General features: G+C 36.0%; 1 protein-coding gene across 1 annotated transcript in view; it reads right to left on the bottom strand.

Annotated features, from left to right (window-relative positions):
* LOC109372316 (inositol 1,4,5-trisphosphate receptor type 2) overlaps nucleotides 1-17,569 on the bottom strand; it is a gene marked incomplete at its 5' end in the record, with an annotated part of 324,316 nt that overhangs the window by 140,867 nt on the left and 165,880 nt on the right. Inside the window, 4 exons of the mRNA XM_019625391.1 lie at nucleotides 8,567-8,671; nucleotides 12,676-12,932; nucleotides 13,808-13,991; nucleotides 15,651-15,851. Coding sequence (XP_019480936.1) covers nucleotides 8,567-8,671; nucleotides 12,676-12,932; nucleotides 13,808-13,991; nucleotides 15,651-15,851 — 747 coding nt within the window. The remainder of the gene's footprint in view (nucleotides 1-8,566; nucleotides 8,672-12,675; nucleotides 12,933-13,807; nucleotides 13,992-15,650; nucleotides 15,852-17,569) is intronic.

Raw genomic sequence — 17,569 nt, 5'->3', positions numbered from 1 at the left:
AAACAAATCGCTACACAAGAAACAATCGGGTTTAACACGTGTTAAAAGTGCTGAACAAAGATCTAGATTGCGGGCAGTGACTGTTGGGTAGAAATACAGGAATAAAGAGGAGAAACAACAGGAAGAACGCAGAATGTAAAAGACCAAGAATAGAGTAGCGTGAGGAGATCATGTGGAGGACAGAAAGCCAACAAGGACACACAGTTTAATTTTAAGGAAATTGTCTCCACTACGGTGTCAGAACTTAAGAAATTCCCTTTTTAAAGTATTTATAGTTTTATGTAGATCAGACAAGACACTTACAAGAAGTATTATTTGTTTCTTGTAACACCAGCCACAGGAAGGACTAAAAAGGATGTCACGGTAGAAAAAGCAGAACTGCCTCACTGCCATGAAAAGATTAACAACAAAAATTGAAAGTCTGAGGGCACCAAAATAAACTGTCTGTACAAGAGATGATTATAGTAAAATAAAGAGGAAGTTGAACCTTGGTTTTGGAATTACTGAACTGTGCAAAGGCAGAAACCAATCTGCATGGTCATCAGCACGCAGGAGCCAAATTATCCATCACGGATTCCACAATATGGATTCGATAGCCCCCATGAAAACACTGAACCCTGGACTCAAACAAAACCTTGGGGGTACAGCTACATGGCTGCTTCTGAAGCAAAGTTTACAATCACTGCTCTTTTGCGTTTGTGCCTCGGTGTGGAAGCTGTTTAGAAAACAGGTTTATGAGAAACTCAGCAACCGTGTCTGGCCTCCCAAGTAACCAAATATAGTATCTTGGACTAGAGAAAGCCAAAAGGGTCACTTGTGGAAAGATCAAAAGAACACAGTGGGCTTTCTTCTGTGAGGGAAATTGAATTGTTCATGAAAAATTGGTGGGAGGAATCGCCCCATAGAGAATACATTTATAAAGTGGCAAAGTAACAACACCCTCTGTCGCTGTAAGAAAATAAACAGACTGTTGGTTAACTCTACACTGTTGGCTACATACACTGTTGCATATATTTTGCCATTCCTAGCCACTCGTTGAGTTCCTAGAAGGAACCCATATGGACTCTTATTTTATAGTTACTCTCTTACAGCTTAATCACAAGGCTTAAAGAATTCAGCAATTCAGAATCTCCTCCCCCTTACTCAGTCTGACATTCTCTTCCTGAAGTCTGGCTTTATTTATGTACTTCTCTATTGTACCATCCTGGCTCTGCAAACTACTTTTTTTCCAACATTTTGGTTTTGAAAAATTAAGAAACCTCTATATATTAAGTCATTTTCACATCCATTGTTTTATGTCTTCATTTCAGTATGTTGTTCCTAACCCTTTGTTACTTCTTTACTACCTCTGAAATCCTGAGAATTCCACCATCTTTGAATTTAATCTGTTCTCTCCAAGCACTTTCATAAAGTCAAATCTATCAAAATCATTGACATTTATGCTGCCTCTGGTTTTAACTTCTTTCATATTTTATATCATTATCATTTGATCTATGACTAGCACTTCCATTCTTTATCCTCATTCTCTGTTCTTCTCAACATCCACCTTAGCCTGTTTTTAAAATTTGTATACTCTATTCTTACATTTAACCTGCTTAAAACTGAGCTGACCTAACATAAGTATTTTCTTGACCTTTTTATTGTTACTCATATTATACTGGTAATATGATATTGCATTTCTAAACATCTTCTTCATGGACATGGGGTAATATGGCTCAAATATCTACCACTCTACTGGTTTCAGAGCTAACTTAGCTGGTCGAGTTGCTCGTTTCTCACTTAAAAGCTATATGATCAGGTCCTGTTCACAAAGCTGCTCATTCATGTACAGGGGACAGCATCTCTAGACAGAGCAAGGCTAGCTTTCAGTCAAGAGAATATGGGTGGCCATATTCCCCAACTTCCTTCTTCTAACACTTATTACCACTCACTCTTCCTTTCTCTTCTTTGCTGTTTTCCTTCTACAATGCTATAGCTTTTGAAGTAACTCCTTGCCCATGTACACATGCTATATTCATTAGAGTAGCCCATATGATTTTAATGCTCAGCCTGTAATTTTTTCCTTTTTACTCACATTCAATCTCATCATTCCTTTTCTAGTTTGACTCAATTACTGTCACCAGATTTCTTTCTCTAAAACTATACCTTTTCCACATCCTAATTCTAAGTGTTCTACTTCCTTCAACTTGTCCTTCATCTTACCTTTCAGTTCCTCAANATCAAAAATCAAAGGAGCAACACTCTTCTTATCCAATTCCAGCCTAGTGAGAAGCACATATTTTCTAATTATAATATTTGGAATGACATAGAAAGGGGAGGGGATTGCCTATAGCTATGTTCTTAACTCTGGAACGACACTGCCAGGCTCCAACCCCTTCTACACTACACTGCATGCTGACGGGAGGATCTAAAGCAAGTTACTTCACCACCCTGTGCATCAGTCCCACAGTTGGCAATGGAATAGTCATAACTCTTAACTCTCTTTGGTTTTCTGTGATGATTAAATAAGTGAAAATATGTAAAGTACATAGAACAGTTCCTGGCATACAGTAAGAGCTATATAAGTTGTGTATAGTTGATGTTATCATTGCTAATATTAATACTATCCAGATCATGGAACTTTACAGCTTACAAAGGGTTTTGTACATACTTTCTCACTTTATAGTAAACCTCACAAAAGTGAAAAAAAAACTTCTAATATGCTAAGAAAATGGCAAAAATAATAAATGATGTCTGAAAATCCTAATTTGTCCATTAATCAGCCCTTGGAATTATATACTCACAAGCTAATACGCATATACTTCACTATATAAAATAGACCTTACAATCTCAACTGAAGTAGAAAAACATTATACCTGAGTTCAAACTCCATAGCTGGTACTAAAAATGAACAAAGAATAGGTATGGATAGAATAGGATTATGTTCTGTTTGTCTTAGTCATACTCATTTAAGGTTGGAAAACTTTACATATTGCTACATTACAGGTTCAGCAGAACGAATTTCTGTTGCAAATATGAAGTTCTGACAAGAGATGAGAGGCAAGCTCCGCCCTGTCTTGGGGCATTCTTCATGGCCTGCACTATCTGTGATGGGGTACAGTGCTGCTCGCACAGATGCAAGTCCTTTCCACATATTCCTTTACCTCAAACAGAGTAGCTGTAGAAGCATTGTCAGAAATTCTGGTGCAGGGCTGTAAACTATTTTCTCAGGGCTATAATTGTCATGGCAGAAATTTGGGGAAGAACTAAAAGCACATGAAGCCATCCTGAAAAGAATCCTACAATTGCGAAGTCTGACTTCTGCACTCACTCTTCAATTCCAAAATGAATTCCTGACTGGGTTTCCCATGGAAGGTGTCTTTGTTGGATTAGGCCAAGTAGCAAGAAATAGCAGTAGCAGTCTTTTCCGTATCAGAGTTAATTCCAGGCCACAAGACACAGCTTTTAGCCAATGTCTTCATGTGAACACATCCCAGATGTGCTACATGTAATGTAGCCAAGATAACTAACAATCACCTTCTGAAATTACAACAAAACATCTCCATAAAAAGACATCTTCTGTGGCCAGAGAAGTCATGCTGACAGTTTGTGACTATCTGGGAAGACTGGTTTTTTCCTGGCCACTTCCTGTTTCACCAACTCCACTGTATCAAAAATTAAGAAGCCTTAGGAATTATTGCCTTTCATGGAGAGAAAGGATAACAAAAATTTATTAGTCATAGAAAGGACTGAAGATTTCCTTTGATTTTTGAGAGAGCACAACACTGCCTTAAAAGGAGTTAATAGCATTAGGAGTGAAGAGTTCAAGAATTTGATATTTGAGGTACCCATTCCACATTTGTTCCCTTTCCCTTAGAAAAATTACAAACTAAAGTAATATTTTTTTTCCATTGTGGACAATATCATCAAGACACCATCAAAATATGACAGCACAACCATTATCCTAGAAAACTAAGTCCTCAACTGGAAATTCAAATGCTAATGAAAACTGCAAACTAAAGATGCTTAATTTAGGGTTTTCCCTCAAAGANAATTCTAATGTTCAAATCCATTGTTTTATGAACCTGAAACTGTTGAAAGGTTTTTAATAGTGCTTTGCATCTTTTTTTTAGTTTTATTGAGATATAATGGACATATAAGTTTAAGATATACAATATGATTTATGTATTATTGCAAAATGATGGCCACAAAAAGATTTAACATTCATCAGCTTACAGTTATATTTTTTTCCTTGTGATGAGAACTTTGAGAATCTACAGTCTCAGCAATTTTCAAATATATAATACAGTATTATCAATTATAGTCATTATGTTGTATATTACACCCTCAGTGTTCATTTCTTTTATAATTGAAAGTTTGTACCTTTTGACCTCCTTTACTTAATTCCCTACTCCCCAACCCTCACCTCTGGCAACCACAAATACGATCTGTTTCTGTGAGGTTTTTTTTGTTTTGTTTTGTTTTAAGATTAGATACATAAATGAGATTACACAGTATTTGTGTTTCTCTGTCTTACTTCATTTAGCATAATGCCTCAAGGCCAATCCATGTTGTTGCAAGTAGCAGGATTTCTTTCTTTTTTTATCACTGATAATAGTGCTTTTTAAAAGATTTTTTTTATATTTGTGCTCTTTTAAGTAAAATATTAGATAGTGACATAATAATATGCTATAAGAATCTTAAAATGAGGAAAAGTGATAAGGCTTGCCTCCCCCTTGTGCAGATTTGCTGTAGGTTCCGGAAAGGTGTCCGTTCATGCCAACTCCATAATCACCTTTAAAGTATCGATTCAGAAGTATTTTTCTTAATGTGCTACCCTAATAAAAAGAACAAGAAAAGTGTTATTGTTTCTTTTTTCAATAAAAGGGAAAAATATCAGTACATGAAAGTGTCACTTAAAATGCATTTCTTCACTGATGTTGATATGTGGAAAAAATTAATTTTATACTGCATACTATTTCCTGAGGCAAAAATTTGCAAATATATTTCCCAAGAAAATAATAATAATTTTGCTTCTCCTAGAAATAAAGAATAAAATATAGTGCTTTCAATGACTATACTAGAAAAATTACAAATGCTATAAATTTGAGATTGCTTTAAAAGTTTAGGGTCCCACTGTTGGTAAGAAATAAATTAGGGGCACCTAAAGAGAAATAGATTAAAAAACACCCTAAGAATTGGGAAGCAAAAGCCTTAAGTGGAGGGGCTTAGTAAAAAGAGCTAGAAAAGTGTTAGGTGTACAGCAGGTGATCAAAAATTAAGCTTGATAAGACCAAGTGAACTATATTTAAACTCCAAAAGCTTTATTCAGTAGACAGTAGGCAAAAAACAGTGTATTTCTTTATAAAACATGCAATTTAAAAATTCCTAAGTCTTTAGTTTTGTACTGATTACAAGGCATTTTTTAAAATAATATACTTTGCCATATAGTTACTTGAATGTATATAAGAAATTATTTAAAGAATACTTGTTTAGACGATTTAAATTAATACATAAACTACTGAGGTGTTACCCCCAATCTTGCAAGTATGGAAATTGTGGTCCAAGACTGTATGTACTTAGCTGCAGATCACGCAGCTAACAGGTGAAGAGCCAGACCTGACCTCCATTCATGACTGCAAAACCCAGGCCTTTCCCCATGCCTTGATGCACGTTCCCCCTTCCAATCTCACCTCCCTTTTATGCTGCAACACCTGGCTCTCACTGCTCTTTCTCTCTCTCATGCTTTGGTTATCCTTCTTTCTCAAGCCCTTAAGATTTTGTCCTCTGTTCCATTGCCATCCTCTCCTCATCTTCCCTCTCCCTATCAGCAATTTCATCTGATCCTCCGTTGCACAATCACTTCTGCAGGTTTGACTGTCAAGCATGCTTTCTCCAGCCTTGACCTTGTTCTCCTAAGCGTCTCATCCTGTTTNACAGGTCCTGTGACTTGTAGGTGAGACTCCAACAACATCAGGTCTTAAAATGGATGCCTGTCCTGCAATTTTCGATATGAGTAATATCCATTCAGCGAGTTTTATGAAGTCTTAGAAGTTGGCTTCATACCTACAAAGGGAAGCTCCTAAGCAGAGGGCTATCAACTCTTCAAGGAAGTAGGCCAAAAAGCCACAGTAACCATAGCAACTACAGTGAAACAGTCAAGCCAGTTCTGTTAATTCAAAGGATAAATGCAACATTCACAGACCTCTATGGTCTCACAAATTAAGCTGATGACTAAACCCTATAATTTTAAAATAATGGGATGAGACGGTAGGAAGGGGTTCCAATATATTATTAATGAGGAAGTTATAGAAAATTTGTGCCTCTATTAAAACAAAGTTTTATAATTTACATAGTTCCTTGACAAATGTTATCTCATTGACACTTTCAGTACAAATGTGATGAATCACAGTGTTTTTGGTTCTACTTTATAGATTAATAAAATGAGGTTTAGTAATGACAAGTGACTTGCCCAATATTATGTAACTCATAAGTGGTAGAGTTAGTATTTAAATCTAGGTTCTCTGACTCTAAATCACTAAATTTATGAAGTACCTTCTTAAGTTCAAAACAGCAAATTATTTACCTAGACTAGCTTTTTTCAACCAGAGCTCTACAAAGCTGAACAGTATGATTTTAATAAAGACAAAAGTGTGCTTTTATAATCCTTTTATAAGGATTTCTTTTACTAAAGATAATGGTTTTTTATTTGGAAACTACCTCCATAAGCTGCATAAAGGGAAACTCTATGTTTTTTCTCAGGAGCCAAGGGTGATGAATAAACATATCTGTGTGACAGAGGAAGGACTTTCCCCCAAGAAGGAGGGTGTGGACAAGAAATGGGAGGATAGAGAAGGGAAATGAAGTGAGGAACTGGAGAGATGGAGTAAGACGAAAGCATGATACAGAGTGAATAAACCAGTGAAATTTCCCAAGAGTCAGGAGGTACAGGTTATTTTAGAAAGGAGATGTTTATAGTGGTTAAGAGCACAGACTCTGGAGCCAGACTAGACTGCATGGGTTCGAATCCTGATTCTATCTCTAACTAGCCATATGATATTGAATAAGAAACTTAAACCAACTACACCTCAGATTCTTCTTCGGTAAGCTAAGTATAAAAGTTACCTCATAAATTGTGAGGTTTAACCACAATTAATACACATAAAGCAATAAGAACAGTGCCTGATATTTAGGAGGTATTATTTTCATTATTGTTATTGCTAGTGTTCGATTTGAAATGCTAATATAAGTACCTCCTCTAACCTCCTCCTCAATCAATCTTTAATAAAGTACATTAAACATATAAATTGACTTATATGACTAGGAGGGTAGAACTTAAGAAAGAGAATCAGAGTCTTATCTCAGTACTACAGAAGTAGGGGTGTCAAGAAAATCCACAAGCTAAGAAAGCAAGACATTAGTGGCTAAGAAAACTGAGAATGTACAGTCCCCTAGGGATTGCAGAAGTCTTAGGGAAGCATGGGTTTTAGACTGCAAACAGGCAAGGAATAGGATTCAAGTTCATCTCAACCAGACCTCTTTGATCCAGGAGCACTCAGCTGACATCTGGTTTATACAATGATGTAGATAACAAGAGAAACCCGAATAGGGTAAGGCTGGTAAATGAGATTGTTATAACCCATCTTAAAAGAAGGTCTTCATATACTAAATATTTAATGCTCTTTCAACAAATATTTGTTGAATGGATATAATGCACTGTAGATATAAAGAATAGAATATGACCCCCTACTTTGAGAAAGATGAAATTTCATTGGAGGGGTGAGACATTATACAAATAACAACAAAACAAGATGATGCCATCTGATAACCCTCAGTGTCCCAGTAACAAGAATCTAGAAAGTACTGTAATCCCAAGGATTGCTTCTACTTAGAGATGCCAAAAAAAATCCTTCACTCCTATTCCCTGGATAATCTGCATCTAACCTTATATAGTTACCTAGACAGTTTCTTTAGCAAGTCCAAACTGGATATCTGGTTGTGGAAGGAAGACAATCTCCAAGAAAACCACTCAAGTCCTGCCACCAGCCCTTTCCCCAAAATCATTCAGAAGAATTTATGCTGGAGTATGGGCGAAGTGCCAAGTGAGTATTAAAGAAACAAGTGCTACGGGAGCTCAGCTAAAGGAGTGGATGCCAACGGCTCCAGCCAGATGGGGAAGACTTTGTGACGGAGGACCATTCATCCGTGGAGCCATCACTCCTGACCATTCATTGACCCCTACATTAGGCCACACATGATGCCAGACACAAAGGATACGAAGACGAACAACACGGGCTCTCAACCTTAATTCATAATTTACTGGACTTGTTTTCCAACTGAGAAGTACCAGTGTTTTAAGGTTGTTTTTTGGTTATTGTGCCATTTGCTGTTCATGAGGCCTTTATTCCTACAGAAAACTGCTATTAGATATGTCACATCGTGAAATTCCTGTTGTTCATTGCATTTGATGGCTAAATAAAGGAAAATATCCTAGTTTTTAATTAGACATGGCTCCTACTTGCCCTGAATAGGAACAAATTGATTTTAGAACTTGCAATTAGGGGTAAGCGTAGTTTCCTTCCCTGACCAAAGCAAACCCAGAAAGAGCGGGNGAAACACCGTCATCTCCACCCTCATCGTGCCCATGATCACATTCCAGTCCTTGGTTATAGGCATTCTTCATCACATCCACCTATCAAAAACACAAGTAAGAAGAGCAAGGCTCGAAATGGCACGAAGAACGTGCATTTTACAGTATGTATGTGGTACAATTAAAAACTGGGATGCTTCCTAAGACTTGAAAAGTACTCTAAATGAAAATGGCCTTAGAAACCATCTTTATTTAAATGAACATGGCAGTATTTTCCTAAAATACTCCCTGTTTTCCTTGGAAAAGTTTACTTTGATATTTGATTGTTGACAGTGCCAAACTTCCCATGAACTAAGGGACTCTGGAACCATGATAAGTAGCCGTTATCTATTAAGTGCCCACTTGATAACAGAGATACACAGTGCTGGACATTATCCTCTGCACTGAGGACCCAAGGGGGGATAGAATAGAGTATCTGCCCTCAGGGAGCTTCCTGTCCAGCGGGAGAGTAGGTAAATCAAGAGGTGAGAACAACAGTCCTACCTACAGGAAGGCTAAGTGTGAGGCACTAATTAGGTGCAAGGCAGGGGCATGGAGACAGTGGATGATGGGCTAAAGGGGTTGTAGGCAGAGGAAATAATATTTTTCAACAGGCTTTTGTACAGTGCTGTTGTTGAATGAATATATCTCTTTGTCCCATTTAACCATAAGAATAGGGAAGGTCTTGTTCCTCTTAGCCTGTTGCCTTACAGATACTAGGCTCTCATTAAACATATGTTAAATCAAAATGCATCTTATCTTACTCTTCATCTGTCCTCCTCAACTCCATTCCATTAAAGAGAGGACAAAAGAATGCCTTTCATAGCATTTCCCCATAGCGCCAACAGTGGTGCTCCTAAGACCGGGGTTTAGTCATTAGGACATTGAGCTATACATGGTTTATGTACTCAATGCTTTTGAAACCCAATGCTTTTAAAGCATGCCAATATCACTTCATGATTTCCATGTTACAAGTGAGGAGGAAAATATAATTTCTACATTAGGAAGGCGCAATAATGATCTCTGTGGACTCCTCATCAAGTCTCCACACAATTTTCTTTAGGACAAGCATTGTGCAACATTTCACTGATAAGAATAAGTATATTGATTTTATTGTATATAAAAAGGATATTGATTTTATTGTTATTGTTCAGAAAGAAGTATAAATATAATTTTTGAGGGGTACAAACATTTTTTTTACACATCTTCCTCATATATTTCAATACACAAACTAAAATAAACTTTTCTTTTNATAGTTACTCTCTTACAGCTTAATCACAAGGCTTAAAGAATTCAGCAATTCAGAATCTCCTCCCCCTTACTCAGTCTGACATTCTCTTCCTGAAGTCTGGCTTTATTTATGTACTTCTCTATTGTACCATCCTGGCTCTGCAAACTACTTTTTTTCCAACATTTTGGTTTTGAAAAATTAAGAAACCTCTATATATTAAGTCATTTTCACATCCATTGTTTTATGTCTTCATTTCAGTATGTTGTTCCTAACCCTTTGTTACTTCTTTACTACCTCTGAAATCCTGAGAATTCCACCATCTTTGAATTTAATCTGTTCTCTCCAAGCACTTTCATAAAGTCAAATCTATCAAAATCATTGACATTTATGCTGCCTCTGGTTTTAACTTCTTTCATATTTTATATCATTATCATTTGATCTATGACTAGCACTTCCATTCTTTATCCTCATTCTCTGTTCTTCTCAACATCCACCTTAGCCTGTTTTTAAAATTTGTATACTCTATTCTTACATTTAACCTGCTTAAAACTGAGCTGACCTAACATAAGTATTTTCTTGACCTTTTTATTGTTACTCATATTATACTGGTAATATGATATTGCATTTCTAAACATCTTCTTCATGGACATGGGGTAATATGGCTCAAATATCTACCACTCTACTGGTTTCAGAGCTAACTTAGCTGGTCGAGTTGCTCGTTTCTCACTTAAAAGCTATATGATCAGGTCCTGTTCACAAAGCTGCTCATTCATGTACAGGGGACAGCATCTCTAGACAGAGCAAGGCTAGCTTTCAGTCAAGAGAATATGGGTGGCCATATTCCCCAACTTCCTTCTTCTAACACTTATTACCACTCACTCTTCCTTTCTCTTCTTTGCTGTTTTCCTTCTACAATGCTATAGCTTTTGAAGTAACTCCTTGCCCATGTACACATGCTATATTCATTATAGTAGCCAATATGATTTTAATGCTCAGCCTGTAATTTTTTCCTTTTTACTCACATTCAATCTCATCATTCCTTTTCTAGTTTGACTCAATTACTGTCACCAGATTTCTTTCTCTAAAACTATACCTTTTCCACATCCTAATTCTAAGTGTTCTACTTCCTTCAACTTGTCCTTCATCTTACCTTTCAGTTCCTCAATACATAAAATTCTTTTTCGTCTTTCTAGCTATAACCTATCTGCCCTTATATTTTTCTGTTCTATATATGTATTTTGCTATTCTATAAGAGACCTAGAAATCTTCTCAATGAACCAACTCTATTACAAAACAACAGCAGCTTCTTTTGTTACTATCTTTTAGAATTTCACTGTAAAAGTAAATATATAGTAAAGATAGTGAATTAATCACTTATAAAGCTAGTAAGAAGGTTAAGAAACTCAAGTAGTAGTATAAAAATAACTTTGATTACAATAATTACTCAAGGGATACACAAGATAATAATATGTAAAATGTGACATCAAAAACAAAATGTGGGGGTGGGTGAGTAAAAATGTTGAGCTTTACAATGGGATCAAACTTAAGTTGTTACCAACTTAGAATAGACTCTTACAAATATAAGTTGTTATATGTAAGCCTCCCGGTAATCACAAAGCAAAAACCTATAGAAAATACACAAAAGAAAAAGAGAAAGGAATAGGCATACCACTAGAGAAAGTCATTAAACCACAAAGAAAGAAAACAAGAGAAGTGGCTCAGTTGGTTAAGAGCTCGCTCAAGAGTGCAATCTCTGACCAATAGTGGTTCGAAGCCCGACCTAAGCTGAGCTGCCACTGAGCTGCCAACAGGTGGCAGGATGCCTCAGCTAAAAACAAAACAAAAAAAAACCAACAATAGAAGAAGACAGCAACAGGGAAGAACTATAAAAACCAGAAAATAATAAATAAAATGCAATAAGCACATCCTTATCAATAATTACTTTAAATGCAANGTCCTCCTTCTGGGAGGTACGCTTCTGGCTTTTGCTTGCTGACAGCTCTGTCGCAGCCCTCTCCACAAGAGTCATGACTTCTACCATTTATTCATTCCCAAGCTTATCCCCTTGGAGGATATTTAATTCAATTTACATAAATCTATCATCTCTTACCAATGCAGGACATCTCTACGCTAGACCCTTACTAGAGAAAATAGCTTCAAACTCTGCTGTCCCTCTAATATTAAACATGTGCTCTTAGAAATTATTTCACCTTTCATGTGGTTTTGCCACGATGATGCAAGCAGTGTGTACAAATAATGCACGCACAAAAAAGCCAAAATTCCTAGCTACTGCTAAGTTTATCTATTTGGCAAAGGGAAACGTACCAAAGAAGATGTAAGAGCAGGACTGTATTCATTTGCAAGGGTATCAACTGCCACCGTTGTAAAACAATCCTCTCCTACAGTAACTCTATTTCTAACAAAGGCATAAATATACTCAGTACCTTCACTCAAGAAATATGAATTGGGTTATAAATGATGACATCCCCTGAAACCTATAAAATCGTGAATGGTACAGGTGAGGCAAATGCGACCTTACTCAACAGGTACCGGAGTACTGGGATTAAACGGTGCTCACTGAGCTTAAAACGGTGTAAGTCGAGGACACAAAAAATGAAACTGTGTGAGCCTGACTTTTTCATGCATAAAGGAATTTTCCTTTCATTGTTCGTCACTTAGGTACAAAACTTTCTTCCCATTTCAGAAAAGCATTACTGGTTTTATTGATTATTCCTCCCAAACTCTCTCCTAAACTACTGGTTAGTTTTTTACGTGAGCTTAACTACTTAAAATCATAGGCTGTTTTCTCAGCTTTCACACAAAATAGAACAAATACCTGTAATTCCCGGTTGTGATTCTCACACAGCAACTGAAGAAATCTCAGTATCGGCTGCATGATGGCAATTGCAGGGCTCATCGTTACCTCCTCTGCAGACTTTTCCTCGGCGTTTCCTGCGTCTGATCCTGTACACATAATGTCGACTTCTGGATCCATTTCTCTTCTGTATACACAGTATGCTTTGGATGTTGCTGAAGACGCTTCTGTTAATTGCCCTTTCATTCCCTCTTTTAAATGTAATGATGAATCTCTCACTGAAAATAAAGCAGTGTGCTTATATTTCTGAATTAATTTCTTTTTGCTAATTAAAAAAAAGACAACCGGGTATTCCAAGTTCTTTAACAACTGAATTAAAAATCATCTGACAAGAAGTACAATAAATTCTCCAAAAAGAATTTTAGGTAGCAACTAAAAAAATTTTATTTGCAGTGGGACATTAAAAAAAAATTCTTACTGTTTTGCTGATTTTAGAAGGGTTTATATCTTTCTGATAAATCTAAAATATGAGAGCTCATGAATACAAGGTGGGGAAATATGGCAAACTTCAAAATATAAAATTTTTTATGATTTGTCTTTACCACATTGATGACTTCGTTATCCCGAAAACCAAGAGTCTTTCATTAGAGTATGGTGCAATTTCTGTTCTTAAATTTTAAGTTTCATCAACACTCAAAGGTTGGGGACAGTTGTTCTATACCATGCATTTCACAATCAAACATTTTCATGTCACTACAGTAAGCCCCCACTTAATGCCGTTGATAGTTTCTGTGACTTTAAGTGAAATATACAAAACAAAACCAATTTTACCACAAGCTAAATGATATAAATAAACGTTAAGTTCCTACGGCATTTCATTAATGTTATAATGAGATGACCTACATTGAATGAAACAATGATATTCAAGAACCTGCTGTAGTTGCTTTGCACTAATAATGCCTTGAGTTTGGGCCCTCAGAGCTGTTTCAGGGTCAACCCTAGCACCATAATTTAAGGATGGAAGTCCTTACTCAGAGCCACAGTTGGGATAAGTAGACTATGATGTGAAATGACAAAAATAAGTGAGATCTAAACACTGTATTAACATCTTTTCTCTCACTCTACTCTCCCCAAAACTCAAATATTTCTTTACCTCTTATTCGTGGACCGGATGTCATCAATTCATTGTCATCATCCCTTTTTTTGTTACCCAGGTCTACAGTATTCACTGTCACTGTTGATCTTATCTCTTTCTGAGCAGCCTTCATTCGGTCATATAGAACTTTGAAGAATTTTTCTGACTTTTTTTGTTCATGCAATTGTTGGTAGAAAGAATACTGCAAGAAAACATATTTTAAGGTATCAATACCCAAGGGGAGAAAAACAGCGTTTTTATGCTTGAAACCAACATAAGCATTATGAATCAAAGTACACATTTAATGTACTGCCCATTATTGCATAAATAATAAACTGAAAGCTTTTGCCACTCACCTGTACTATTTAATGTATACCAATAATAGCCTGTATTTGCTTAGTATTTTCACTAAAATCCAACATATTTTCATATGGTATTTAATTCATCCTTACTGACTATTTCTTATAAAAATTTATAAGGCACTGTAAAAAGTAGAATGCAAAGAGTTGTTTGGTTTTTATGTTATTATAAAATCATGTACTGATTAAACACATATTTATTGAGTGTCTACTATGTGCCAGGCCCTTTGCTTGCACTAGAGACAGAACAAAAAGGAACAACAACCAAAACCCCTNGCACATTACTGAGGGGTAAAAGTATCTCCATAACAAATTATTTATGTCAGTAATTGTTGTGTTTTTAGTTTGTGTGTGTGTGTATGCATATGTTTATGCACATATGTATGTATACATATATACTATATATGTGTATGTATAGACCACGTAATTTGCAATAGAAAAGCAGGTTTCTTTTTCATATTTCTCTTCTATGTTAAGTACTGATGCTTGCTCTCAACGGCTTCTTTAAAATTTATATCCAGAAATGTTTGTGATTTGAAATTTTTCTTCCAGGGTGGACCCAAACTTTTGATGGCAGCCGCATAACACTTGAGTGGAGGTGAACAGTCAACAAATAAACTCCAGGGTGGCTTCCCTCCCTTTACTAGCTCAAGTGGCCTGTTTTCTAATGCCACAATGTGTCTTTGATACCCAAGAAAAGAATCAGAGGCAAACATTCTGGAAGAGAGAGTTGAAACTTTGCACTCAAAAATGTAATACAGTCAGTGAGCACTCCATTTAGACTCAATCAAAAGTCCTACGTTTTAAGAATGGCTCTACAATTTACCATTTGTCACTTTGAGACACTGGAACGTCACTTAATCTCTGAGTCAGAACCTATGTATCAGCAAAATGGAAACAATAATACCCATTTCATAAATTTCATAAGTTTCCTGTGACTATAAAGGAGTTAATATATAGTGGGTACAAAGAAACTGTAGCGGGTCCAAAGAAACCAAAGGGAGTTTATTCCACAAATCCTAGAAAGATTCACTAAAGATGAAAACTGAGCAATAATGAAAAAACATATTTTACTCTTTCTAATAAGTCTGATTTTTATCTGGAACATCTTCATGGAAATTTTCTTTCACAATGAGAATAAATAAAATATGGCATAGCATTTGCTAGTCTCTAATTCAGTCATTATATGTTTTGTTAGGAAAGTAAAAATACCTGGCAAAACAAGAAGAAATGTTTTTTTGTTTTGTTTTGTTTTGTTTTTTTGGGTTTTTTTTAGCTGAGCCATCCTGCTACCTGTTGGCAGCTCAGTGGCTGCTCAGCTCGGGCTGGACTCGAACCGCTGTTGCTCAGAGCTCAAACTCTTGAGCAAGCTCCTAACCAACTGAGCCACTCAGCCGGCCCCAAGAAATGTTTTAATTGTACACAAAGGTTGACTTGTTCACCAATTTGATCTGTTTGCTAATTATTCATGAATAGTTCTGAAGAACTGCTTTCACGGTTACCTGATTTTCATGGCACGGGCCCTGGCAATACTCAGTCAAGCTTTCCAGAGTCTGGTTGACCAGCACTACGTTCTTCTCATTGATGTAGAGACCCAACAGGCCCAGGCCACCTGTTGTACTTCCACAAATGCAGTCCAAAAACTGAAGGGTCTCACAGACAAGGTTGTAATTTGTTTTGTTGTTTTGATTCCTCAAGAAGTTCTGAAGGCAAAAGAAAATATAACCTAAGGGTTAAAAAAATCATTGTGCTAATTGTTTTCAGTTGTGTGTGTGTGTGTGTATGTGTGTGTGTGTGTGTGTGTGTGTGTTGCTTACTCAAAAAGGTCCCCATGGCAATGTCAAATGGAATTGTTCTTTATAAGAAAGTGTTCATATTTTAAATTTCTCCCAGGTTCAAGAAGAAAAAGAAGCCTCTTAGATGCTTTCCTCAAGCAACTATATTTATCAGTATAGTTCTTAAATATTTCTCAATGTCATTACCGTAAAACTGTAAAGAGAGGGCAAAATAATGGTAGTAGGAAAAGGAGAAAGAAAAAGGAAACTAGAGAGAAGTTCATTAGGGAAAAAAACAACCATGTTTTCAAGTAAATGATCCCTTATAAACTGTGTGGATTCAATCATTAAATGATACAACCATTTTGGAGGGAAACTTGGAAGTGCCTATAACAATTTTCAGTTAACATACAATTCCACTTTTCAAAAGCTGGTGTGTGGGTGTGTGTGTGTATCTCCACAAAGAGATTCATTGCACACTGTTTGTAATAGCAAAGAACTGGAAACCATACCGTACCCATCACAATGTGACTGGTGTAATAAATAGTACATCCAAACACTGGAATATTGTGAAGCTATGAAAATGAGGTACATCAATACGTACTGATATAAACATAAAATAGTAGTAGTAATTTAGCAATAAAATGTATTACTAACTGAAAAAAAGTAAGTTGAGGAACACTATATAATGTGCTTTTCAGAAAGGTATACATGCTTACAGATCAATATGCTTATATACACATAAAGGTTTCTGGAAGGAAAAACAACAGTTAAAAGTAATTTTGGGGGGGGGAGTAAACCTGGTGAAAGGGTAAGCAAAAATGGAAACTTTTATTTTTTATTTAAATTAATACTTTTTTTTTTTAAGCTGAGCCATCCTGCCACCTGTTGGCAGCTCAGCAGCTGCTCAGCTCAGGCCGGGACTCGAACCGCTGTTGCTCAGAGCTCAAACTCTTGAGTGAGCTCTTAACCAACTGAGCCACTCAGCCNAAGTAAAACATAAATTTATTGATAATGGGTTTACTAGTCTCACTATACACACGTTTACCATCTGGGTTGTAGAAGAATATTTTCTATTTTTGTTTAATGGAGAATGAAAATAGTTCACGTTGCCTTTGATGTTTTCTAATTTGGTTTATAAATATATTGTCTCAAATGTTTTCAACTATAGATATCAAAAATGTTTCTAATATAGTCAATTTATTATCCAAAATAGGTACCACAGAGTTACAGAAAGTCTTGCTACACAAAGCACAAAATCCTCAACATTTGGAAAGATGTTTCTTTACGCTGTTTTCAACAGCACTATCCTAGAAATGTGGCAAATTGCAAAATGATAAAAATTACCCGGAAGACAAATCTACAGTGTTTTTGTAATATTCATTTAGATAAAAATCTCAACCTCCACATACAATCTTTGATAGGAGCATAAAAGAAGTAGAATCAAATGGCTTTAGGATGCTTATTAGTGACTCAAAATGAACATCTTATAGGATGAAAGCTTAAATTGAATCAGCTGTTGGGTGTATGTAGATATGCACCACACAAATTTTGTCAAAGTTGTATAAATTAATTTTACTGAGTAGCTATAATACCAAATTTTATACAACTATTTTTTTCTTTTAAAAGTACAATCTAAAGATGAT

This window comes from Hipposideros armiger, unplaced genomic scaffold (assembly GCF_001890085.2).
Source record: "Hipposideros armiger isolate ML-2016 unplaced genomic scaffold, ASM189008v1 scaffold_624, whole genome shotgun sequence".
Taxonomy (NCBI): Eukaryota; Metazoa; Chordata; class Mammalia; order Chiroptera; family Hipposideridae; genus Hipposideros; species Hipposideros armiger.
This window is presented reverse-complemented; position numbering and strand designations above follow the sequence as displayed.